This window comes from Lepidochelys kempii, chromosome 1 (assembly GCF_965140265.1).
Source record: "Lepidochelys kempii isolate rLepKem1 chromosome 1, rLepKem1.hap2, whole genome shotgun sequence".
NCBI classification, from domain to species: Eukaryota; Metazoa; Chordata; order Testudines; family Cheloniidae; genus Lepidochelys; species Lepidochelys kempii.
In genome coordinates this window covers 163,592,927-163,620,439 of record NC_133256.1, presented here as the reverse complement: position 1 = coordinate 163,620,439, position 27,513 = coordinate 163,592,927, and the positions used below count along the sequence as shown (strand labels likewise).

The 27,513-nt window shown below is 42.1% G+C and overlaps 2 protein-coding genes across 15 annotated transcripts in view; one reads left to right on the top strand and one right to left on the bottom strand.

Moving 5' to 3' along the window:
• The window catches only part of CRYZL1 (crystallin zeta like 1), a 32,175-nt gene extending 28,086 nt beyond the window's left edge, over positions 1-4,089 (bottom strand). Inside the window, exons 1-4 of one of the 7 annotated variants that reach the window (XM_073361611.1) lie at positions 3,578-4,089; positions 3,130-3,375; positions 2,557-2,668; positions 1,550-1,621 (exon numbers count right to left, since the gene is read on the bottom strand). In XM_073361611.1, coding sequence (XP_073217712.1) covers positions 1,550-1,615 — 66 coding nt within the window. In that variant the 5' untranslated portion in view covers positions 1,616-1,621; positions 2,557-2,668; positions 3,130-3,375; positions 3,578-4,089. The other 6 variants (XM_073361628.1, XM_073361636.1, XM_073361619.1 and 3 more) reach the window with 6 other exon arrangements.
• ITSN1 (intersectin 1) overlaps positions 3,701-27,513 on the top strand; it is a 222,769-nt gene continuing 198,956 nt past the window's right edge. For 3 of the 8 annotated variants that reach the window (XM_073361581.1, XM_073361573.1, XM_073361520.1), the window contains exon 1: positions 3,701-3,937. In XM_073361581.1, the coding sequence (XP_073217682.1) occupies positions 3,933-3,937 (5 nt within the window). In that variant the 5' untranslated portion in view covers positions 3,701-3,932. Of the gene's footprint in view, positions 3,938-4,216; positions 4,588-13,465; positions 13,564-22,038; positions 22,096-27,513 lie in introns of those variants that run through there. The other 5 variants (XM_073361539.1, XM_073361526.1, XM_073361533.1 and 2 more) reach the window with 5 other exon arrangements.

Genomic DNA, 27,513 nt, shown 5'->3' with positions numbered 1-27,513 from the left:
TGTTTAACTGAGTTAGATTATAACTTTTTCTGAAGCCAAAGGGTTTCCAAAGAAAGCAAATTTACATATAAAAATACACTAAACTTAGCCTGTAAGCTTTTGGGGCAGGGACTGTCCTTCAGTTAGGTGTGCCTAGCCCAATGGGGCCCTTATTCCTAACTGGGGCCTCTAGTCACTACCACAATACAAACAATGTAGTTTGTAAGAGAGATTTATAAAACATAACACTCTCATAAGAGAGAGAAACAGATGAGGTGGTGTATGCCTCTGTGGGGACTCGGATCATGGCGCTCTTCCTCATTCATTATTTGGAGACAACAAGATCATGGGGTGAAGGCCAATGGTCGCCTTTCACCCCTTCCGCCTGTGGCCCCGGCCACGGCCCCACCCCTTTCTGCCCATTCCCCAGGCATGGCCCTGTTCCACCCAGGGACCCTCCCCCATTTTGCCCCCCCCGCAGCCTCCCAACGTGTTTGCTCCTTTCTACCTCCAACACCACTGTGCCCCCAAGACTGGAGCAGCTCTGTCCCTGGAGCTACAGAGGACAATGAGAGCTCCCCCAACCCTGAGGCCATGGCAGGTAGCAAGAGCTCCTCCAGTCCTGGGCCTTCCCCCACGCTTCTGCAGGGGACCAGGGTCGGGGCACTGGGGCTTCTCCCACCCCACCTGCCCCACACTTCTGCCAGAGAGCAGAGTCGGGACGGGGGATTGCCCTGCAGCTTCTGCTGGGGACAGAGTTGGGGGGTGCTGGGGGCTTCCTCTGCTGCCCTGCGGCTTCTGCCAGAGTTGGGATCCAGGAGGTTTCTGGGGGTTTCTCCTGCTGCACCCACCCGGTGCTGCTGCTGGGGAGCAGGGTCAGGGCACGGGGGTTTCCACTGCCCTGCCTGGTGCTCCTGCTGGGGAGCGAGGTTGCAGCGCCGGGGCTCCAGGCTTCCACCACTCGGAGGCAGATTTTTTCCGGGGGTCCCAGGTACGGGCCCCCATCAGCCCAGTGGCTAATCCACCACTTCTCCTGACATTCCTCTATGCTCCCCCAACATATCCTCACTAGTTGGTGGTCTGTTTTGATAGAGACTGGCTTTCCTTTCCCACAGAAGTTTTACTTTTTAAAATGATTCTTTAATTATAATAGTGTTTAAAGACCCCAGTCAGGACCGGCACTCCACTGTAATAGGTGCCGTACAAACATATACAGAGATAGATTTTAAGCTTGTCAGAATGTGGGCTAAATGGGCAAGCAGACAAATAATATAAAAGCAAAACAGCGTATGTTAGTTACTTTTTTAATTTTTATTTACACTACAACCATCCCTCTATCCAGGTGCCTCAGCTAATATAGTTTGCCACTACTAACCCAATGCAGCAGATTGACGATTCCTATCTAAAATAAATAGTTTCATTTTGACACTTGGATAGTTTTACATGCAGATATGAGAACATAGCTGTGAGAAAGCAAAAAGGATGAAAGATGCTTAATAATTGATCCACATAGGAACATATTCCCTTCTCTCAGCACATGATTAACAGTTCTTCTGTAATCTGAACTCACCCTTTCCTGGAAGACAAATATAATTTCCTCTCCAGATGAATTCTGCTGACAATACAGAGCCTTCATAGTGACCTGAAATAACATACAGAGGAATCGAAAATAACCAAATTTTAATATATGTAGCACTTGTAAATTGATTTAGTAGCAAAGACTACAAGCATTTTTGTTCATCTAGAGCAAAAGTTTAAGATACACAGGAGGATTAGAAAATAACCCTACTCCCAATGAAGTTAATGGTAAGTTTGCTGCTGAATTCAATGGGTGCAGGATCAGTTTCTAAATCGGACAAATACAATGTACACAACAACTGTACTAGTGCAAGATATGAAAACATCAAGCTTGCCTATACTAGAAATATGGGTTGAAGTGAGGTCAGTGTGTACTGACTGACCTAACTACAACCTCTTTCATAGCACAGATGCACTGCAATGCCTTTTACCTTGATTGAACAGGTGAAAGGTTTTGCATTCTTTTGGTGAAATGTGTTGTCTTGAGTGGAAAGGAGGTAGGGTGACCGATGTCCCAATTTTATATGAACAGTCCCGATTTTTGGGTCTTTTTCTTATTTAGGCTCCTATTATTCCCCACCCCCTGTCCCGATTTTTCATGTTTGCTGTCTGGACACCCTACAAGGAGGGGAGAAACCTAGGACAAAGATTTCTTTTTCTCTCGCACAGACTGGATCCTACATGTCAGAAGGAATGACCCTCTCATGTTTGGGAGAATTATTCATGATAAGCACATATTTTTTCAGACTATACACAACTGCCCCAATTCCACAATTCATTGCAAACAGGAATTCTGCTGCGCTTGTGCAGAGCCCCCCAGTGAAATCACAAACGTATCTTCACGCAAGTTAAAAAAAAAAAAAGCATTAAACTCAATGGGACTCCTCATATGTACAGTTATTTAAGTGCACTACTATTCCCACGATAAGACCCTTAGTCAGTGCAGGGATTTAATGATAAATACTGTCAAATCATACCAATTTCAGAGTGTTAGGTTACCTTTATTATTAAAGCTGGGGATTTTCAGGGGCGTTGCGCTTCCTGGTTTAAGGGACACCGCTCGGCCGCAGTGCTGCGGCTCTGGTGACACCTGGGGTCTTTCTTAGAGCTCCTGCAATCAGGGGATTACAGCCGCCTCTCAGCCTCCGCTTTTGTTTTGTATTTTAAGTAAATTTCCAACCGTTCGCAGCCCCCAAGGAAAGGCCAGAAACCCCCCGGTGTTTGCGGCCGTCTAGAACTGCGGGGAAGGGGGGGGGCGGCTAAGCCCATCCCCTGATTGGGGCGGCTCCGAGTCAGGATTTTTTAACGTGGTGGGGCGATGCCGGGTCTCAACAAAACAGGGACGCGAGCAAGAGCGGGGAGGGGGAGGGCTGGCGCCGCGGGGGGAGGGGGGGAGGTGGTGTCACAGACCGGGCCGGTGCGTATCCCGCTCCCCGCCTGGGGCAGCGACGCCCCAACCCCAGGCCCGAGGCAGCCCCCAGTTGCCATGGCAAACCGTGAGTGACTTCCGCCGCTCTCACCTCCGCAGCCCCCGCTCCCGCTCGGACCGCTGCGCAAGCCCCGCCCTCTCACCCTCGCGGCCGCGGACACCCCGAGACTGGTCAGCAGGAGAGACTCGCGATTGGTCACTCGAGGTGAACGGGGCGGGGCCACACCGCGAGCCGTATCCACGGCACCTCGGCAGGATCCGCGGAGACCACGATTCCCAGCAGGCCTTACGGCAGTGATCGGACTACAACTCCTAGCATGCAACGCGCCCCCAGTTGTCGGCGTGCTGCTCGAAGGTGCTGGCACTGCGGCGCGAGCGCGGGGACATGTCTGTGAATTAAAGCCCAAGCACCGCCTTTTAAGATTCCGTTCATGCAAATTGACACAACCCCGCCCACTGTTGCCCCACCTCCTCTCCCCTGGGAGCGCGTCTGATTGGTCCCCTAATTTATCCTCTAAACAAAAAGAGGGATCCCCACTAGCCCTGGTAGTGGGGGGAGGTCATACAACCCTGTGTCCTGTACACACGAACCTGCTAGTGCGAGGGGGGCGTGGTTTATTTATGATTGGTCGCTCTGCCCTCTCGCTCAGGTTGCCTTTGTCTTGGGTCAATCTTCGCATTACGATTGGTCAGTATTTGCGTCAATCTTCCTAGCGGGGCGCGTTGCAACTGGGGAGCGCCGAGGGGAGTAGGTCGGTTGCGCCGTAGTACGGTGGCTGTGAGGGTGACACGCTTCCCCCCTCCCCCCGCCCGCCCCGAGAGGGTGGCTCAGGAGGAGGCAGCGGGAGGGGATGGTGTGTATCGCGGAGGCGGTGGCCGCTCCGGCTCCTCCACCGCCCCCCGCCTTCGCCGTGGATCTGACCAGGGCCCCCCGGCCCCCACACATATGAGGTGAGGGGGCGGCGCGGCCGGGGCCCGGCGAAGGGTCACCCTGGCAAGGAGAGAGCGAGCGGGGCTGGGGGACCCGGGCTCCCGCCGCCTCAGCCCGGAGCCCCGCCGGCCGGCCCGTCTCCTGCCTCCCTCACCCCGGCTCCGTCCGTCCGAGCTCCTCCCGCCCTGTCTGTCCGTGTGTCCGTGCCCGGCCCCTTCTGCTGTCCCCTCCCTTCCCGGGTTTTGTCCCTGCCCCGCTCCCGCCCCCGCCCGTCTGCGCTCCCCGCCCGGGCCCGCGTCGGCGCTGCCCTGCAGCCCCCGGCCACCCACACCGTGTCGGCGGCGCTGGGAAGCCGGAGCGGCGCTGGCCCCGGGAGCCAGCGTGTCGGGAAGCGGCCGGGTCCCTGCGTGTGGCTCTGAGGATGGGGTGCGCGCGGGGCGGCGCTGCGGGGCAGGGGTTGGCCGCTGTCTCTGGGGTGTGCCGGTGGCCCACGCACCTGGCTGCCCAGCGAGGCTGAGCGGGGAGACCCTGGGTGAGCTGGGCGTGTGCTGGGGGCGCCGGGGGCCCTGCAGCCGCCGCCGCCGCCGGGGCCGGCGTTCCTGTGCGGGGCTGATGTGAATGGGTCTGTCTGGCGCAGAGACGCGTTTCGGTGGGTGTTGCGGCGCCTGGGGTAATTCGTCACGTCTGTTAAAATATTTTGAGATAGTTATTAAAATCTTGCTGTTATTCCTTTATTTGGAGTTGCGTTTCTGTGGAGAAAGCGAGGAGATGCAATGGAGGGCATTTTGGGAGACAACTCCCTGGTGTCTGATAGAGCCCGCTTGTTTCTGGTATTATGGACATAAATCAAAGCCATCGCTCCTAGAAAGGATCTGTATGCGTGTGTCTGTCTGTAATGTCTAGGAATCTCCATGACATAGGGAAAGGGAGGATACTATTGCAGCCTGCAGGCAGTGTAGTGCCCTGTAATGCCTTAGTAATGATTGTGGGATTTTGGATCTCTGTTTCTTTCCTTCCTAACACGGCTGTTACTCTGAAACCTTTCCTTCCTCTTGCCTCTCTTCTGTTCTCCCCCCCCCCCCTACATTTTGCTTCCTGCCCCCTCAACGCACACAGTTCGATGGTGTTAAGTGAAGGAGGAATGCCATCCCTTGTAGCTTGAAAAGGGCACACAACCAATCGGACAAGGGGATGTTGTCAGAGGCTCAGGAAAAAGAAACTTAGATAAGCTATTACCAGCAGGAGGGTGGGGTGGAAGGAGGTATTTTTTCATTCTTTGTGTGTATATAAAAAGATCTTCTACACGTTCCACAGTATGCATCCGATGAAGTGAGCTGTAGCTCACGAAAGCTTCTGCTTAAATAAATTGGTTAGTCTCTAAGGTGCCACAAGTACTCCTTTTCTTTTTGCGGATACAGACTAACACGGCTGTTACTCTGAAACCTGTTACTAGTGCATGGTCGTTTTCCTGTTCCTTCAGGTCTATTTGTCTTGGATTAGGAGACAACTTTATAGATAACATTTCCTGTGGACGTCTTTTGTTCTGTATCAGCCGCTCCTTTTATTGAAAGGAATGCTTTTGCTATTTAGAAAACAGATTAGCTTCTATGAACTTCTTCGGTCAGTAGGCTATGGATATTATGGTCAGAAACACTTTAGTATTGTTTAGTAATAGCACCAGCAGTATTCCAGAAGTAGCAGTGAAGTATTCATAAAAGCCATTGTTCGGTATTTTCCTTGTTTTTTTTCTCTTATCCTTTCTCTTGCCAGTTCGTTGAGTACCATTTGTAACAGATGAATGTTTCAAATTGTATTTAAATATTTTAAATATTTAAAGGGTAACATCTGCATAGTTTTAGATGAATTGTTGAAGTGTGTTTACCAATGTTGTAGTTCTACCTTAGATGTAGGGAAAAAATACAAATATTTAATATTCTTGGAAGCTCTGCATAATAAATGAGGAACAAAAATGGTTTGCTAGTGTGTGAAATATGTTTTGCTGTTGTTTTCACGTTACCAATAACTTCAGCTTATTTTTTTTCTTAGAAGGGTATATTTTTTTTTATAGGTCAGCAGTATTCACAGACTAGTGAAGCAACTGCTAAATTCTTTTTTCCAGTTTAAAAGCAACCCCCCCCCCCATTTTAGTCTTGTTGGGGAGATGGGAGCATAGGGGAAGGGAATACATGACCACTAGGGTCACATTGCACACAGATGAACAGTTTCTGCTGGGTATTATGCCCAGGCTTTTTGAGTTAGGCAAGCAGCTCTTTCCACATATTGCTTCAGAAATCAAACTTAATTCTTTCAGTTCCTCTGTTCCCTTTACAGTATCCTAATACTTTAATTCAAGATAAGTTCTCTTTTAATGCTACATTTTCTTGAGAATTCTCTTAGTAATTGTTCTACAGAACACGGTCTGAAGGTTTAGGAACACGAGAGTTTCATTTCAGAAATGGTTTGTAGTAAGTATCCTGTCTCTTGCCATGTTGGATCCTCTAGGCAAAGACTGTATCTATACTAGTGAACCTACAGTGGCACAGCTCCACTGCTGTAAAATCGCTTGCATAGCCATGTTATGCTGACAGGAGAGAGGTTTTCCGTAGACATAATAAAACTGTGAAAAGAGCGGCAGTAGGTATGTCAACGAGAGAAGTGCCGACATCGCGCTATGCACCTGAGTGTTTATGCTGGCAAAACTGTTGATGATGGGGGTGTTTTTTCACATCCCTGAGTGACATAGGCTTTGCCCAAGTGGCAGTGCAGACATGGCCTAAATAAATGACATTTCCTCTCCTGTCTCTTAATGTCCCTAATTATGCAATTAGTTTACTGTTGGGTTCAGGAAGAAATCCTCATCTGAGGATTAGTTTATATGCTAAATGATTGTTTAATAGCTCTTATTGTTGTATCTTTGCTAATGGAATTGCAGATTCTAACTTCAGTTTCTGCAGAATATTCACTGGAGAAGTAAGGCTGTACAGAAGTTTCATTTGCATAATTTAAAAATACCAACCCTAAAATCAGTTAAAATGCCAGCAACAGCACAAAGAAATTTAGAGAAGATCATCACAGGGAGTTACTTCACCTATGAATGTAGAGTTCACACAGCAGTCTGTTAAAGAAGGTACGGAGTTTTAAAAGTTGTATGGAGATGTTCATTTAACAGAACAAATTGTAAACAGATAAAGACTTGTTCATTAGGTGTATTTGGGTCCATCATGTAGAGAGAGGTGGTCAGTATGACAGGGATTGACCTGGATTTGCAAAACTTGTGCTCACCAGACGTGAAGCCTATTGTGATTTGAAATATTACTTCATTATACGTTACTGTTAAAATGGTAAACTGCCAGAGAGTTTGAGTATTTGATTATTGTAGTGAAAAAAGCTGCTGAACTTTTAAATGGTACCTTTTTTTTCTCCACAACATGAAAGTGGCTGGCAACAATAGGTGACTAGAAATCCTGTGTGTTATTAGATCTAATAGTGCAGTACTTTATTACATTCTGTCTTGCAGTATGCAGAACCAAAACCCAGTGCTTCCAAATAGCATGATGCTTTTTTAAAATAAAAATTTAAGACTGTGGCAAGCCTAAGCCAAACATTTTTGTTGGATAGCAAGTCTGAGTAGAGATATCAAGTGGCTTCTGAGTCACTAATCATAAATGTTAATCTACAATATTTAATTTGATGATTCACCTTCTTGCACAATAAGTATTGTATGGTGCACACAGTTCCTGATTTTGTGCTTAGACATGTAAACCCCATCCAGTTCAGTGGAGGTATTCCTACATGTAAAGTCATGTGCATAAGTGTTTGTAGGATCAGACCATAGACAGGGTTTCTGTGTAGGAATTCATGTTTAGGAAAGTCAGTCTGTCTGTCTGTGTATACATTCTAGTGGCAGGGTGCATTGTTTGTTGATTTATAAAGATTTTTATCTTCTGGTATTTAAACTTTTATTAGCACTTATATACACACCCAAAAGTGTCTGTACCATCCTCCCTAATCAACAGAAAATGCCCTTTATCTATATGCAAGAAAAAATGGCTGGAAATTCTGTATATGTAGAGGGGTGAGGGAGAAGGTTCCATGTCATTCCCTAGAGGAAAGATTTTATTACTAATGAATTTTATGCTCTCCCACTGTTTCATCATGGGGGGGACAAGTTTTCCTTTTGAGGTCTGTACAGCAGATTTTGTCTTGAATAGTCTAATCTCCCTACATGCCTGGAATATCAGAATTGAGATTCTCTGTAGATCTGAGTGGAGAATTTTTCCCATTGGTACTTGCTGCCTGAAGGCTTTTTTAGAAGTCTTTGTGTATTTCTGTCATTATGAGAACCTCTGTGTTAGAGTAAACATTTTATTCATGTTTAATGTAGGATTCAGAAATTACTAGTGGCCTTTTAATGCAACTTTGTCTGACACTTCATTTTTTTTTCCCAAAGGTGATGTGGTATTGTTAAGCAAGTAGCAGAGCTATCTTTCCTGATATGCTATTAAAGCATAGGACTAGGAATCAGGTTTTATTTAAAATTCTGTCATAGGCTCCCTGTGTGATCTTGGAAATGTTGCTTAACTTTACTGTGCTACTGTTTTCCCAATCTGTAAAATGGGGCAATGCTTCCCTATCCCACTGGGATGTTGTGAGAATTAACTAATGTTAACGAGACACTCAGTATAGTGGTACACATCACAGAAGTGCTAGTGAATAGATAAAAAAAAAAATCTTTAAATATCTACTCTTGATGGGCAAACACATAATGGTTAGCAGTAAAACTGCAGGAAAAACTCAGTGAAATGGTGCATTCTCAAGTTGGTTTTCTATTATAAAAATGTCATAAGTACATTTACCTATGGAAGTAACATGTCTCTTTATTCAATGTGCTGTCTCTGGGATGGTTGACTTAATTAGTGCTAGTGTCTTTACTGAATTCTTTTTCTTTCCCCTGCAAATCTTGCTTGCCACTAGCTTTCTGTAAGTGTATTAAGTGTGCATAAAATAGCTGTGTATGTGTTGTAATTTTAATTGAATGTCTTGGTAATTCACTTTTTGAAACTTATGTCTAATATTCTAGATAAACATTGTGTTAGCTTCAGTTTCTCAGTGAAGTTAATCTTTAGGTTTGGTCTCCTCTTCATCTGGTTTGCTGTAAATAATAAAGGAAGCAAAATTATAAGCTAGTATTTTCTGTTTTCAACAAACTTCTGTTACACAATTTGAGTAATAGCTGTTAATATGCCAGAAGAATAAGCAGGAGGCCTGGATTCGAGCCACAGAATGGTGTGTTCCTTAATTCATTACTTTCTATATGCAGAAAGAACATGCTCTTAAAATGTCTCATGATAAAATTACAACCGTGATTTGCCAGACTGTATATAGTTTGGTAATATTTTCAACAGATATATGTTCTTTAAATAAATCACTCCTGGCTTATTCTATTGGAACACAAAACAACAAAAGTGGAGTTCATTAACTGGTTACAGTTTGCTGGTACAAATTTCTGGCTAGAGCCAGACATCCTGTAACCTCATATTGTGTGGGCTTCCTGACACAGCTTTGTCAGTTCACTTCAGTTTTTAACTTCTGTGATTCTGGTCCTGGCCTTTTCTGAAAGAAGCAGTTGGATTAAATTGCACAAGATTGTCTGAGTGTTGGATTTGTGTAAATATTTAAGAGCTGTGTTGGGGACATCTAAATCACATTTTTTATTTTCATTAACCTCCCACTGACATCCCCAAACAAGATTGTTGAGACTTAAAGGACAAAAATAAACATTCTGGTTTAGAACTGAAGCTGTATAGATGAGAAGCGCAGTCGGGAAAGTAACTGAAATATTTCCCTGATGGATGTTATTGTCTAAATAGACAACCTACTCTAAATTCTCTATTACTGAGGGACAATCTTCACTCATTAATCTATTTTGCTTTTCACAACGAACTCTCTGCACAACTTTTCATGAGGGATGTACCTGAGTATTTGGATTCTAATATCTAAACTGTGTTGTTAAAATTATAGTAACCAAAAATTTGGGTTATTGCTGATTATGCACTATATGTATCTTACGACTTTTAAAACAAACTCTGTATTTGTGGATAATCTAAGCACTAGAACCAGATGTACGGACACTCTTTTCTTAACCTGTGTTCTATATAATTTTTTAACATTATCTTTAATTAAACGGTTTATCAAGATAAAGATGTGAACTAATGCAGAAAACAGATTTCTAACTTCTCAGCAGAATTGACAGCAGAAATTCTTGAACTGACCATTGTAGTAGAATTTGGAGACCACTACATTTGGGAACCTCAGAAACAAATGCTGTTTTTAGTCTGGTTTTGTGATCAGATCAGGTTAAATTCGGATCTTAAGTAGAAGTACGCTAACCCTTCTTCATGCTGAACCACAATTGACTTAAAATGAGTACTAGTTTTGCTACACTTTCAGATAATAAATACACAAGTAACTCAAACTACTACATTCCTAGTGAGATCCTGGAAGCAATGTAAGAAACATCCCTGTGCAAGTTATGTTGGATATTAAGAACCTATATTTGTTTTATGATGGAATTACAGGTCCCTCAGTTAAGCACTCAGAAATCAGAAAATTATAATGCTGAGGTTGCATATGCATAACCCATTATTCATATGCATTATGATTGTCTTATATTGTTATGCTATTTCTCAAATACAATTAATAAAGGCGCTAAAACCTAAATACCCATGCATGCAAGAATGGAAGCTAATACAGTCTTCATTGACTTAGTTTTTAGATAAACTACCTTCTCTGCGAGGTATATTAATTTTGACAGCTATCATGTACGTCATTTTTTCATTTATGTTCCTCCTTAGATACTCGAAGGAGGCAGTTTACTAGGAAGCTAATTACATCCATACAGCACAGAACAGCCTTTCTTAAGTGCACACTTCAGAAGATTATCAAAGTAGTTGTGCAAACGGAGCTGCATAGGTGACTTTCAAAGGTTAAAGCCAGTTTTTGCTGGAACACAGACACTTTATCAACCAGGGCTATTTCCATATCAAGCTTAGCTTACTATCCATGGCTGCTTCAGCTGTAGAGCTCTTTCAAAAGTCTTAATTATCTTTATAATGGGAATGTCTAATAGGATTTTTCTCTCTCCCTTATTCTGCCACTAATATTGTATGTAAACAGCTGAGAATTTTTTTTTCCAAATTTAAAAAAAAATGTCAGAGCAGAGATGACATCAAGAAAATCTTGACCTCCATGGTGATCACTTTGTAAAGTAAATAGCAACTATGAATGTGTTTTAGGATGGAAATTCTCATGCAAACTCAACTACAGTGTTTGCTGCATCTCTTGCTATAATAACCCATAATCATGATTTAACCTCTTCCACTAACTTGTTACATAATATACTCTTGATCTTATGATAGTCCCATTGTCAGTCACAACATCAGAGAAATCCACTTAGAAAACATGAAAATGAAAGAGAATTGTATCCTAATGAACAGTCTTGCCCCCTACCCCCCCCATCTCTTGCTTCATAAATAGTGTTTGCATCAATACATTATAGCACTTCCCCCCCCCCCATGTGAAACTGAGTTCTAGAACCTTCGTGTTTGTATATTAATTGATGAATGATTGAATCTCTGCAGATTCCATGTAACAATCCACTCAAATTTTGATATTGCTTCTTCATCTCTTTTAATCAAAGCCTTTTAGAATAAGTAACAGTAGCAAATGTAACAAGATTTAAGTGGTAGTGAAGTGCTTTGAGTAGCAGTTAGGAGCTAGAATATTCTTAAGTACAACTTGAAATATACAAGTTTCAGATGTAGACTGTATTCAATTTCTACACTAATTAAAATATGGTGGTTTGTAATATCCTAAAGATAAATTTTTATAGGTCATTCGCAGTATCCTATTCTGCATAAAAATAAAAATAGAAAAGATTTATTCAATTACCCAGTCCATTATATTAAACAGTGTTTAGATTAATTTGCTGTGTTAATCCCTGATCCCGCAAGCTACTCCTGATGGATGTGTGCTTGCACCATGTAGAGCCTGAAGTCAGTGGAGATATGTGCCAGTGGATGTGTCCACCTGTGGAGAGACCATTGCAGGATCAGGGACTTAAACACTGTATATAGATGCTATATGAACTTCTACAGTAAGTAAAGTGAACTTCTAGCTGAACTGTCTGGATTCTATTTTAAGCAGAAGAGATGTGGTTAAAATCCATTCTCTCCTTTGCTCTGATGTCTGCAAAGTACTTCTCAGCTGATTTGTTGAGATGACTGCCATTATGCTGACCAATACAGTTAGGCTGTTTCCTTGTGCTCCCTCTGTCTGTAACTGTGTTTTCTCTTGTTAAACTTTTGATTCCTAAAATCTTTAGGACAAGGACTGACTTTCATTCATTCTCTTCGTACGTTGCCTACTTCAGTGAGGACCTGGTCCATGACTGAGACTTCTAGGGGTTACTGCCATAGAAATACATTTGTAAAGCACTCTTGAACTTCTCAGGATAAAAGCTACTGTAACATTATATTTTTCCTTCTGTATCAACTTATAGGAAGTTTTATTAATTTATTAACATAACAGGAACAGCTAGTTAGACTTTAGTGTATTAAAGTCCAGTTTTTGCTAAAGCCTTTAAAGACTTCAGGCATACTATTTAAATTCCTCTTTTTAAAAAAAATATCTGATCCACTCTTGCTGTTCATAAGGACCTTTTCAGGAAGAAAGAAAAGAGTGTACACACACAGTGCTTTCCAATGCACAAAGTAAACTAGGGGGGAAAACGTGCAAACTCTTTCCAGTTATCAGAAATGTTTTTCGGGGGTGTGTGTGTGTGTGTTCAAGTTGTCCCTTTTAAAATGCAATATTCTATTTAATGCCAGACCCTTTGTTCTATTCAGCTTGCTCAGATTGCAAACCTGTTTGCATATTGAACTGGAAAGAACATAATGAAAATGTTTCTGTTGGGATTAAGTACTATGGGAAAAGCTTTTGCAGAAATTCAAAAGAACTCTGCTTGTTGAACACTTTGTTTTAATTGTTTTATACAGGGGAGTTGCATCATGTGCGCATTTAACTTACGCAAATTCAACTATACACTCTCGGCAAAAAAAAAAAAAAGAAAAATAACAAGATACCTGTAAATAATGCGGGCGATTCCACCCACCATTCCACTCAATGAGCATATGCCCCGGAGTGAGCCTGCCACTGCCCACCCCAGCACCAGCAGGGGTCCTGGGACTGCCCTACTGCCTCCTGGCCCAAGTTTTAGTTAGGGGTATATATTAAAAGTCATGGACAGGTCACAGGCTATGAATTTTTGTTTACTGTCCATGACCTGTCCATGACTTTTACTAAAAATATTCATGACTAAAACGTAGCCTTAATTAAGGTGAATCACTTACATTGTAAACCCCTCTAGAGAGGTACCTTCCCCTAGGGAGGTTGGCTCATACTGGGTTTCCAGAGACTAGAAAGGCAAAGGAAATTTGTCTGAAAAATGCTGCATTTAAACTGACTTGGGGCCCTTTTTCCTGATCTAGAAAATGGACTTCTCTTCAAGGTGGGAGAGGCAATCCTTGCAGAAGGGATGGAAGGACTTGACCTACTAGGGCCCCATAAGACTGATGGGTGATCCCTGGTAAGCTTTCAGCATGTGTATAGAAACTTACTGTTTTTTTATGTTTTCTCTGTAATGCTTTTACCTTAAGAATAAGTGTATTTGCTTAGAAAGAGCTGTGTAGTAACTTGTAACTGCTGGCAATACACTGTTCATAGCCCTTGGAGAGAAAGCAAAGCACAGGCTCTGGCCTTTAGGCAATTTGGTTGCTGGGGATAGCTCAGTATATGGGAGAGAGCTGTGCAGCCTTAAAACACCACCACCTCCTGCACTCAGAAGGGAGTGGAACAAGGGTCCCTACCCAGAGACAGGTGACGGCAGGAGAACTGAATGGGTACTCCTGGAGCAGACCTACTTGGAATGGGAACTTCTGGAGTCATTAGTCATCCTCTTGTAAAGCCTCTATCCACAGCTGAAGGTTGAGTCATCTGGCCCACCGCAATAACTGGAATCTACTCTTGAAGTATTTCATATATTTGTGTCAAACATCCCAGTGCTGACTTTAACAAGTTGTTTGCTGCATCAACACACAGGTCTGATTCAGTCTCTCTCTCAAAGGTACATTTGATGCTGCTATTAGACATTTAAATCATACAAAACTGCAGAAAATTACAATCTGCCGTAGATGGCATGATTAGCATAGCAACTTGTTTGTATGTTTTTTGGGGGGGGGAGGGGGAAGTTTAAGCACTAAAAGGCTAAAATAGTATCCCAAGCTGCTGACAGTTACACCAAGTTCTTTTTATTTTTTTTCAAAATCTCATTACAGTGCTAAATTTGGTGGGTTAATTTAGTATTTTAATTTTTTCTCCTTTTTGTTTCAGAATAGTTTAAAAAAAATAAAAATAGATGGAGGGCTTTACTAAGGCACTGGATCAGAACTCATTTATTGTGGATGTTTGCAGTGCAAACAGATATCACTAAGAAAATGGGCTTGGGTGGATTTACTTAGTGATATCTGTTTGAGACAGATCTTCTTTTTAACTTTGTACTCAATAGTGCAGCTTGATTTCCTTTTGGAAAAGTTCTGGTAAGGTTTAGTTTTAATCTTGTCTAGTGCACAAGACTTGTCCAGTGGGTGGGGGAGGGGAAAGATGGATAAGGAGGCTTATGGAGAATGTTAGTGAAAATATGAGCTGATTAGTAGTTGCAATCATATGGGTAATTAAATCTGGTTCATTAATACTTAAGAATCCTAAATCTGCATTTGAAACTTGTCACTACCATAGGCACTGAAGGAAACCAGTTGTATGTATGGTCAGCTATAAGACTTATTATGGGCTTGTTGCAAAACATGTTTTGTTGTCTTAAAATAAACAAGTGAATAACTTGTATTACCACTTTGTGCCTCTAACTTCAGCTCTCAGCCTGGCAATAAAAGGGTCTTGGCATAATTTCTTAAAAAGCTTCCATGGTCCTCTCCAGTCGCTTTGTGGCGATTTAGTGCAAATAGTTCTAAGAGTGCCCACAAAATCCGATGCTAGCTTCAAACTCGTAACTGAAGATCCTTCACACAAGATGGATCAAACCTGCCATTCTGGTCAGATAAACATTGAGTTACTACTTGAGTAACTGGCACCTGCACCAATGGTAATTGACCACTAAGTCAATTACTCTTCAGCCAGTAGATTTTAAACTTCTCTTGAGAAACTAACTAAAAACAAAACCCACTACCTTCAATAAAATCAAGCCCAAGTGGATCATCTGCTGGAAATCAAAGCTACTGTTTCAATCTCTAGTTTCAGAAATATTCTTGGATATTTTACTCCATCAATTTTGTGGGTCTTAGACAGTATACCACCTGACCTAGTGAAGGCAGCAAAAACTGATTCTGAACTGATGCAGGGGGAAGAATGGGGGAAGTAACTGGACTGAAGAACAGTCTCACTGGTAAAGGATTGTTCTTTGTATCGGACATCATGTACTAGTGTCTGACTCTTCACCTGTTAGAAAGGAAAGTATTTCCTTTCTTACAGGGCTATGAAGGTTTTGACAAATGGTCCTCTAGTTGAGAAACAAGTGGCAGTGTTGGGAAACCTGAATTAGTCATCAAAGGGAATGGAGAAAGTTTGATAACAAGCAATTTTTTGGTTCTACAGTAGTACTTTTGGTATATGGTATCTGAAAAAATGCCTGACTCTGGAAGAATCACTGGGAACATTAGTCAACTGCCCAGACCAGGGCTATTAGTTTTAAGATACTGTGAGAGAACAATAGAAAAGCTTGAAAATGTTTTGGGAAAAGTCTTTAAAACTGATCTTAAGCCTAATTTGAGTTTTTGCTCTAATGCATGGCCATGGAGACCCATTCTATAAGGTGCAATTTACACCTTAGTTGTCAGAGTGAAATGTGGGGAAAGTCTGAGGTCAAGAAGGAGATCTTGGGTCAGGTGTTCCACCTTCTAGAAGGAAAATCCTATGCTTTCAGAATCCTGATGGTCATTGGGTCCATTTTCTAGGGTTGAAAGGCTTAGTTGGGGTGCTTGCAGGCCTGTGGCAGAGAGGCCATGTGTAAGGGACTGCGGAAGACTCTGTTACAGCCTAGCTAGGGGAAAACAGCTTTCTCGCGCCGATGGTCATTGTAGGACACAGAGAACCGGCTGTAACCAGCCCTTGGCCGGTTTCAATCGCCGCATATGGCCCTTTGCCAGTTAGAGGAAAACCCCTTAGGAAAGTACTTGATTATATATTCATGATATGTTAATGTGTAGTGCTTTTTCACTGCTTGTTGTCCGCCCCTTCGTCGGACTCCATCCCAGACATAGCTCCGGTGTACTGGGTTCCCCGCATCCGTGACAGCAATGCTTGGCGTCCCCGTTGCGGGCGTGTCACTTACTTTCAGTAAAGCCAATAACTCGCTACTTTGCTGCGCATAGGCCTCGTTCTTCCGGAGCATTCCTGCTAGGCCTTTTAGTGCCCAGAACACCATGTTTTAGTATACAGATGCACATCAATGTGCTTGAGACAGAGGCAATCCAGAAAACTTTCAAGGAATTCATACAGTGCAGGGACATCCTGGTAAAATTGTTCTTTTCCTCCTCTACATTGATTGTTACATCACCATCACAGTACCAGAAGTGCTTCACTGAAAGAGTAACATCTGGTAGGCAAAATGGCTATGCCAGATGTGTGCCCTTACTTTGGGAAGACCCTGTTACATTGTATCTTGAAGTCCTCTTGTGCCCATAGCTTCACCTGTCTCTAGATCTGTCTTGTCTTCGGGAGTAATTCCAAACTGTCCTAGTTCTATGATAGTTCTTAAAACTTCAGTGGATACCTTTTTATCTATCTTGGGTGCAGAGACTAACATACTCTTCCCTCCCTCCCTGAAAAGGTAAACTTGTTGGGAAGGTGTTTGGAACTTGTGTTCATATCATTTTGGTTTGAAAAATATTTTGGCAGCATCTTGCTTTGAATCATTGTGGCTTTTTGGATAAAGTCAGTGATTTTGGCAAAGTAATGGTAAATGTACTAAGCGCTCTTTCTCTCTCTTCCCCTCACCCTAATCTGGGGCAAGAAGCCAGGGGGATCTCTCTTACTATTTTTCAATGGCTTATACTAACAGTGCAATAGGTGGATACTGTGACCCTGGGCAGTCTGAATTTGGTTACTCATATTTCTGGCGGGACTACAGCATTTTAGTATTATGGCTTACTTTCTCTTGCACCTCTAGATGATTTGTCTGTAAACTTAATTGTTTTAGAATTGTAGGAACACTCATTCCACAGTTAAGGTTGGAACTGGGTTTCTGTTTTAAGCTTGACATTTAATGTTGCTGTAAAAAACAGTCACATCTGCCTTAGAATTGGTAGGTATCATATATATGGTAGATTCCTTCCCTGCTTCTTGAAGTGAATGTCCATGCTAACAAAGGGGATCAAGAAAGACCGCTCAGGTGTTACTGATAGCACCCTACTGGTTGAGAAGGCTGTCTTTTTGTTTGTTTTTTGTGGATCTGATCAGCATGTCCACAAGCAAACCTGTTTTCCTGTTTATACAGAGAGTATCTCTCCCCAGGCCAAACCTATCACTAGAATCCAGATGGGCTAAACCTGAGCTCTTTAAATGAGAAGAGAGTATTTGTACAGATTATAAACATGGTCAATAATCTGGGGTTCAGGATATGGGCAGGATTGTCCGCGTACCTCATCTTTAGCTATCCTTCTAGAATTCCTTTAAGATGGCCTACCACTTGGAAGCAAAAGAACTAAGCACACACCTGACTCCACACTAAGGAGCCATTCAGGCAGTATATTTTGTCACAAAATAGAATAGTGCAAATTATTGTCACCTTACAGACATTAAAAGAAAAGGAGTACTTGTGGCACCTTAGAGACTAACAAATTTATTTGAGCATAAGCTTTTGTGAGCTACAGCTCACTTCATCGGATCCAATGGATAAAGGATAAAAAAGGATTAAGCAATGATTGCCGTGTCAGAAGCTGCAGGTTTTTGTGAGGTTAATAATTTAAGACCCTATTTCTGTTTTTGTTTTAGTCTATTCAAAACAGAGATAAAGGTGCATTTTCTAGTATTCAAATTTCCAGACACATAGGCAAAGCTTGAGAACCATAGGTTAGAGCACACATCCTGCATGTTTGTTTTAGTCCCCTCTTTAACTTCTGTCATATTCATGCTTTTTGTTCTTGAACCCTGAAGAATACTGGCTTAATCATCATAATTAAAGTGAGATTTGTCTGCATGAACTGAAGTAAAAACCTGAACTGTTGCCATGTATCAAAAATCTTGTAGCTTAATACCGTTGTCACTGACCTCTCACTGTAAAAAGTGAGCGTGAGTAAATGGCCTAAAAGATGTCCATGCATCTCTTGGCAATGCTCTTTGGCAGGCCTTACTGAGGATTACTTGCTGCTGCTTTTTTTTTTCCTCTGTAAACATATGCTGGAAAAAATTCTAGTGAACAATTTGAAGGAGTGGTGTTGTACCAAAACAAGGTTTTGCATTTAAAGGAACACTGTCTGAAACACTGTTTCTAAAACTGATACACGCAAGGGCTAAGCAAATGAGAAATAAAACCTGTTTGCATAGCAAATCTTGTCACCATATATGCAATTTTTTTTGCTAGCATTTGAGAAAGGGGGCATTTACTTGTTTTCCCCTGGTTTGTGTACACTATACATGCCCTGCTGAGGTGTGAACTGCTCCTCTGCTTCTGGAGAGTTTTTGCCTAGGCTTTCTTTAAGCCATGAAGATACATTTTTAGCCTCATAACTATATACATGAAATTACAACCTATAACATTACTATAACAATGATTACTATACCATTACTATAACAGTAATGCTCAGTACATCATGAACTTTCCGAAGACACCTGACATGACAAACTTAGCATTAGATACCACCAGTCGTTATAAGGATGAACATGGGGTGCTGGGTGTTTCTCCCCCCGCCCCCCCCGCAAGGTACAGAACGTCACAAGGTATTCTTCCTTCTCCACTGCCTCCCAATCTCCCCCTCCAACCCCCCCCCCCCAAAAAAAAAAAAAAACCAAACCAAAAAAACCCTCTCAAAGCCTGATGAAGCTTGGTCATCTGAGCTAAAACTGAATCAGTCATCTGACAGTCCTAAATAGAAATGTCCATCTCAGTTTTGGGCTTAGTGATGAGTTGTCAGCCCTCTTCAGGAACTTCTGAGCCTGACAGGGCTATAGGGGATGACTAATGGACCCCTACAAGTGTGTAAGGGTTTGCGAGGAGGAAGCCCAATGATCTTTGTAAATTTTGTAGGAGGGTGTGATAGGCCCTCAACAAGCATGCTAGGGCTTACAGTGTGGATTGGGGGCCCCAGTGAGCTGATTGTGGAGGGAGCAGTAGAGTCCCAAGGTCTGCAGGAAGAATCAAATGTGCCCTCATTTTTCATGTTCCCTATCCTTCCTCCTGTCTCTGCTGGCACTTTTTTGTCTGTGCTCCCCATTCACCCTGTAGATCTCCTAAACTCTATAGGAAGTGAGAAGCTGAGGAGGTATTAAGTGAAGGTTTTTTAATAATTTTAATAGTGAACAACCTGCCATTATCTCAGATAGGAATGTACATATGGCAGGGGAACATGGAATGCTTTGTGCATGGATTATAGTGTTGAGAACATCAGTAGTAGCTATGAATGTGCATATAGGTGGGCATTAATCAATTAACCTTTAACAGAAACATTAAAAAATGAAAATTTGAGTTGTAATGTGTTAAGACACTAGCAGGCTTGTAATCATAATCCTGTGTTTTCACTGTGTGAATCTCTCAGAAGTTTGAAACTGAGATTTGTTTCTTAACTAACTTTCTAGATCTGCTGGGTTTCTGAAACTATATTCTTTTATCATGCAACAGAACTTGTTTGATCTTCTTAGATCAGGGATTCCCAAACTTGGTTCGCGGCTTGTTCAGGGTAAGCCCCTGGTGGGCCACAAGATGCTTAGTTTACCTGAGTGTCCACAGGTACAGCTGCTTGCAGCTCCCAGTGGCTGCAGTTCACTGTTCCCAGCCAATGGGAGCTGTGGGAAGCAGTGTGGGCCGGGCCACAGCTTCCTCACAGCTCCTATTGGCCGAGAAGGGCGAACCACGGCCACTGGGAGCTGCTAGTGGCTGTACCTGCAGACACTCAGGTAAACAAAGTGTCTCGCGGCCCGGGGGCTTACCCTGAACAAGCCGCGAACCAAGTTTGGGAACCCTGTCTTAGATGGAGGCAACCTCACAGCACACTTTAACTCAAAGTGCCAAAATCTTAATTTATTATTACTGCGTTCCAGGGTGGATTGGTTCTACTAAAAGCAATTTAAGTCACTTATTTTAGTCGTAATTTAAATAATCAAGCAGGAAACCTTGATTTAGATAATCCGTTTTTAACTGTGTTTTGCATTTGTACTTTTTAGTTATTTTCCTAAAGACAGATTGATTCTCATTAGTTGGTAACCATTAAATCAGGTTGATTTTCACCTAAATACAACCTTCATATTAAATTTTGTTGTTTCTTTTGCTAAACTGGGCACTATATCTGCACACATTTATTTAGGTGATTACATTGCATTTATTCAGGTTCTGAATCTTTACTATTTTTATTATGATGGAAAATTGTGAATGATGCATTTCTTATTTACTTGATGATTAATTTATTTACTCATGATTTGTGCCAAGCTCTATTTGGATGGAAATTCAATTGAAAATGCTGTGTATCTTTAATTTTTTTTTATTAACTAAAACTATCTTAAATGTGCTAAATACTTTGATATTTTTTCTTATGCAAGTTTTGCATTAAAAACTGATTTATTAAACAAAGGAAGTCTCTGTAATTAATGAATTGAACTGATTGTTTCTGATCACCATGCTGTTAAAGATTTTAGAACAAGTTAATCTGACCCTCTCACATCTAGGTTTTTATTCATAGTTTGGAAGAAGAAAAAACCCTTCCCTGCTTTTCAATCCAAATTTGGTTCTTAACTTTTAATGACCTACTCATCGAACTGGACTAGTTTAGTAAACAAACAAAGAAAATATTTCCTCTTTATCTGTAGGAAAGGCTGCTGCTGTGAAAAGCAGATTTAGTGCTTCAACAAACTGTTTCCAGGTGCTTAATCAATGATTTCCACCAGTTCAGTGGTTTGACTTGGCAGCAAATATGTACTGCTTAATATTTTTTTATTTAATTTAAGCCTTAACATAAATTGTCAATTTCAAATTTAATTCTAAATAGGCTTATTTTTTAAAATTAACCCATACTTTATTTAAATTGGATTTGTATTTAATTTTTTTTTTAATCCACCCTGCAGGAGTCTCTCATTTCTAGGTGCTGAAAACAGATTTATTGGAATGCCCAAAAGGAACATAAATCTAATGGACCTAATATTTGAAACCTACAGTAAACAAGCCACCAACAGCACTAATTCCTTTATCCTCTTATTGAAAGGAATTTTTGTCCTTTAAAGGGATTGACAAAGCTTGCCACTTCCTTAATGGGATATATGGAGGCCACTGCTACACCTCACTCAAACACGAAGGGCTGATATTATCTAAGAGCTTCATATTGTTTCAGTTCAGAAAAATTTCCTAGGCATGTACTAATCAACGTGAAAAATGCATGTTACCCCAAAGTTATGACCACTGTTAATTAAAGGAATAGATCTTGTCAATATAGTAATACGTATGTTGTACCATTTTTCTTTGCTAACTTCACTCCATTCCTTCTTATAGATAGTTTTTTCTGCATTATTTTCAGTGCTCCCTCCCCTCCCTTATCTCTATCTATATTATGTTCTTTATCCCTCCAGACCACTTGCCCTGCCCCCTCTCACATAGGGCCTGAAACATTTTTACTTACACCTAATAGAAGCACAGGAGACAACTGACTGGGGTCCCTGATCTGGTGTAAAAAAGTGGTATGATTTCTACCATGATGCTGTCTCCGAGATCCAGCCTCACTAGCTGGATGCTAAAAAAAAAAAAAAGTTGTGTATTCTGATTAACTTTGAAGCCTCTTTCTGTTTTTACCAGCAGTTATTGTCATTCCCTCCTGAAATCCTTGTTGCTGCTCTGGAGAAGGTGTTAGTGGTAGGTGTCAGTTACTAATCTTCACAGATCTTGGGTCTTTTGGAGCTTTTCATTGAATATCTTAAAAAGAAAAGGAGTACTTGTGGCACCTTAGAGACTAACCAATTTATTTGAGCATGAGCTTTCGTGAGCTACAGCTCACTTCATCAGATGTGTAGCTCACGAAAGCTCATGCTCAAATAAATTGGTTAGTCTCTAAGGTGCCACAAGTACTCCTTTTCTTTTTGCGAATACAGACTAACACGGCTGTTCCTCTGAAACCATTGAATATCTTGAGTACCTGCCTCTGCTGCTACTCTTAACTTCCACGGGAGCAAAATTGATATGATTCTTGTCACTTCCCCTAGTTGCCTTTCATTCTGACCAGATATGTCAGTTTTCACTTTGCTGCAGCTTGGGAAATCTCTGAACAGCAGGAGAGGCATTACAGGTCTCTGTAGATGAATGAAGATGATACATTAATTTATGCTTTCTTCACATATGGAAGCTTTCTTTACAACCCTAAATGATTTGAAACATATTTAAAAAACACAATCTTAAATTCTGCAGAATTAATGGAATGCACCCCCACACTCTCTTGGGAAAGGTTTTTAATCACTATGGGGTGAATGAATCTGTTAAGCCTTGTATTTCTTTCTTCGAGTATAAACTAGGTTTGAAGATGACCTAAACTGGTCTGTTGCCTTATGCCATTTCATATTACAAAAGCTGTTCCCCAAACTCTATTTCTCTCTCTATCCCTTTGCATGTGGCTGTTGCCAGGTTCAGAAGTTAAGCTGAATTGTTTTTGCTCTGCCATAAAACTTGATCTTTTTTAAACAACTGACAATATTCTAACAGGCATCCCTAAAAGATGAAGCAAATAGAAAATTGATTTGTTTTTTGGCACTTACCTTGCTCTACAGCCATTCTTCACCCATTTCATTGCAGGAGGGAGAGAGGGTGGTGTGTTCCAAAGTAACACTGTAAACAGGACAGTAAATAGATGATATATCAGCAGTATCAGTTCAACTTCAATGCACTTCTCTTTCAGTTTATCACTGCAGATAGGCAGAATCAGGAAAAAGTAATTTTTTTAATAGCTTTCTCAACTCTTTTAGTGTAATCACAAGAGTATGAACTTCTAAATGGGACAATACCTGATCCCATGTTCCTCAGTGGGTCACTCGCTAAGGGCTTGTCTATACTACCCGCCAGATTGGTGGGCAGTGATCAATCAACCCCCCGCTAGATCAATCGCGTCTTGTATAGGCGCGATAAATCGACCGCTGAGCGCTCTCCTGTCGACTCTGGTACTCCATCAGAACAAGAAGCGCAAGCGGAGTCGACGGGAAAACGTCAGCTGTCGACTTATCACAATCTAAGTATGTCAACTTCAGCTACACTATTCATGTAGCTGAAGCTGTGTATCTTAAATTGACCCTGCGTGGTAGTGTAGACAAGCCTTAAGGTTCGGAACATGCTGCCACTTAATATCAGAGGTGACATTGTCATACTGTCTGGTAGAAGAAAACACTTTTTTCACACACAACCAGGAACCTGACTCTGCTTCTTCAGCCACTTATGAATACATGAAAACTAATACTACAGGAAGCCACAAGAGAACCTAGTATCATTTTTTTCCCCAGCATTAAGCTAACAGATATATTTACATTAAAATTGCTGGTTTCAGAATAGCAGCCATTAGTCTGTATTTGCAAAAAAGAAAAGGAATACTAGTGGCACCTTAGAGACTAACCAGTTTATTTGAGCATAAGCTTTCGTGAGCTACAGCTCACTTCATCGGATGCATTCAGCGGAAAATACAGTGAGGAGATTTATATACACAGAGAACATGGAACAATGGGTGTTATCATACACACTGTAAGGAGAGTGATCACTTAAGATGAGCTAATACCAGCAGGGGAGAGGGGGAGAACCTTTTGTCGTGATAATCAAGGTGGGCCATTTCCAGCAGTTGACGAGAATGTCTGAGGAGCAGTGCTGGTGGTGGTGGGCGGGAATAAACATGGGGAAATGGTTTTACTTTGTGTAATGACCCATCCACTCCCAGTCTCTATTCAAGCCTAAGTTAATTGTATCCAGTTTGCAAATTAATTCCAATTCAGCAGTCTCTTGTTGAAGTCTGTTTTTGAAGTCTTTTTGTTGTAATATTGCAACTTTTAGGTCTGTAATCGAGTGACCAGAGAGATTGAAGTGTTCTCCGACTGGTTTATGAATGTTATAATTCTTGACGTCTGATTTGTGTCCATTTATTCTTTTACGTAGAGATTGTCCAGTTTGACCAATGTACATGGCAGAGGGGCATTGCTGGCACATGATGGTATATATCACACTGGTAGATGTGCAGGTGAACGAGCCTCTGATAGTGTGGCTGATGTGATTAGGCCCTATGAATGTGTCCCCTGAATAGATATGTGGACACAGTTGGCAACAGGCTTTGTTGCTAGGATAGGTTCCTGGGTTAGTGGTTCTGTTGTGTGGTGTGTGGTTGCTGGTGAGTATTTGCTTCAGGTTGGGGGGCTGTCTGTAAGCAAGGACTGGCCTGTTTCCCAAGATCTGTGAGAGTGATGGGTCGTCCTTCAGGATAGGTTGTAGATCCATGGTGATGCGCTGGAGAGGTTTTAGTTGGGGGCTGAAAGTGACGGCTAGTGGCGTTCTGTTATTTTCTTTGTTGGGCCTGTCCTGTAGTAGGTGACTTCTGGGTACTCTTCTGGCTCTGTCAGTCTGTTTCGTCACTTCAGCAGGTGGGTATTGTAGCTGTAAGAAAGCTTGATGGAGATCTTGTAGGTGTTTCTCTGTCTGAGGGGTTGGAGCAAATGCAGTTGTATCGTAGAGCTTGGCTGTAGACAATGGATTGTGTGGTGCGATCTGAGTGAAAGCTGGAGGCATGTAAGTAGGAATAACGGTCAGTAGGTTTCCGGTATAGGGTGGTGGTTATGTGACCATCGTTTATTAGCACTGTAGTGTCCAGGAAGAGTATCTCTTGTGTGGACTGGTCCAGGGTGAGGTTGATGGTGGGATGGAAATTGTTGAAATCATGGTGAAATTCCTCAAGGGCTTCTTTTCCATGGGTCCAGATGATGAAGATGTCATCAATATAGCGCAAGTAGAGTAGGGGCATTAGGGGACGAGAGCTGAGGAAGAGTCGTTCTAAATCAGCCATAAAATTTTGGCATACTGTGGGGCCATGTGGGTACCCATAGCAGTGCCGCTGGTTTGAAGGTATACATTGTCCCCAAATGTGAAATAGTTACGGGTGAGGACAAAGTCACGAAGTTCAGCCTGATGGCTTGTAGTCAATCTTTGTGTGGAATGTTGGTGTAGGGGGCTTCTACATCCATAGTGGCCAAGATGGTGTTATCAGGAAGATCACCGATGGATTGTAGTTTCCTCAGGAAGTCAGTGGTGTCTCGAAGGTAGCTGGGAGTGCTGGTAGCGTAGGGCCTGAGGAGGGAGTCTACATAGCCAGACAATCCTGCTGTCAGGGTGCCAATGTCTGAGATGATGGGGCGCCCAGGATTTCCAGGTTTATGGATCTTGGGTAGTAGATAGAATATCCCAGGTCGGAGTTCCAGGGGTGTGTCTGTGCGGATTTGATCTTGTGCTTTTTCAGGAAGTTTCTTGAGCAAATGCTGTAGTTGCTTTTGGTAACTCTCAGTGGGAAATGGCCCACCTTGATTATCATGCACATTGTAAGAAGAGTGGTCGCTTTGGATAAGCTATTACCAGCAGGAGAGTGAGTTTGTGTGTGTGTGTGTGGGGGAGGCGGAGGGTGAGAGAACCTGGATTTGTGCTGGAAATGGCCCAACTTGATGATCACTTTAGATAAGCTATTACCAGCAGGAGAGTGGGGTGGGAGGAGGTATTGTTTCATGGTCTCTGTGTATATAATGTCTTCTGCAGTTTCCACGGTATGCATCCGATGAAGTGAGCTGTAGCTCACGAAAGCTCATGCTCAAATAAATTGGTTAGTCTCTAAGGTGCCACAAGTACTCCTTTTCTTTTTGAATGTAGTAGTGTCTTTAAATATTCTGCTAGAGGCTGCAGCAAGTGGTTATATAGCCATCATGAGGAGAGGGCTCTAAAGGTACATTTTGCCTTGTACCCTCTGCAGTGTGTATGGAATTCACAAGATGAAACTGATTCGCTCATTTTTTATGCACTAACCCTTTTACATTAAGATCTTTGTTTCAGCCTTAGTATGGTATCTCTCACTGTCAGAATTGTTTTTTGAGGCTATGTACTTACTACAGCTTATGTCACTCAGCGGTGCAAATAAGATCTCTCTCCTACCCCCACCCCCATCCGAGCGACGTAAGTTACACCGACAGCGTGCTGTCTGTGGGCTGCTGCAGGCTCTGTAGTGTAGCCATAGCCTTAGTCTCCTTGGACCATAAATGTCATGCTGAAACGTATTCACTTTGTTACTTCCTTCATAGTTCTTCTGCTGAGTTCTCTCCCGGCCTTTTATGTGGCATATGATTGAAGGTCAAAATTTAATAATCTTTGCCAGAGTGAGTGGACTCATGCTTTCATTCAAGGAATTAAAATTGACTTTCTGATTCAGAAAGCTTTTTGTGTGTTTATGCTTTTCAGAATGCTGTGAATGAGAATTCAGCTTTTTATGTAGGCTGTAAATATTTCCCACAAAAGGGGCAGGATCATCAACATCTGGAACACTGTTTTAAAATAAATTAATAAGCTCACTGCAGCATAGCCATTTAAATTCTTCCTTGTAACCAAAAAAGATTTAACCTCTGGTCTGTGCAAATGGACATGGCCCAGTGTAAGCAGATATAGATGTGAAGTCAAAATTGCTATATATTAGCATTCAGTGATTAAAAATTCATAACAAATGTACTGTTTCTTGAAGGAAAACCACTGTTCGTTCTTTGTAGTTGGTATACAGTCTCCTTGCAGCTTTGGCGGGGGGGGGAGGGGGGCAGCCTGTATATGGCCAAATCCAACCTACTGAATTCTGGTAGTCTGTTCTGCATCAGTAGCTTCATAGGACAAGCTAAATCTTTCTTTGCAGAATGAGGATTCTTTAAACCCAGCTTACTGGAAAAAGTAGAAAACATTGCTTCTGAGTTCTCTTGTCCAGTATGGCCCTCAAACTGGCGTTAGGTTTATCCATAGATTCTGTTGCGAAGCAGTGCTGCAACTCCCTCCTCTTGCAGGCTTAGTGAAGACAAAATATCCAACAAACATCCAGAAATGGAAATTATTTTTCTGCACCGTAGTAGCATAAAGAGACTTTTTTTTTGATTTCACTCTTATGCTAAAGAGCAAGCCTTCTCTCGAAAGGATCTACACTGTGGCACAGGCCACTCAGTGTGTTGAGGAATGGCCCCCTAAGCAGCAAGTCAGTTTCCAGCTCTTGCTGACAGTCAGGGGCAGCAGAGGCATACATAC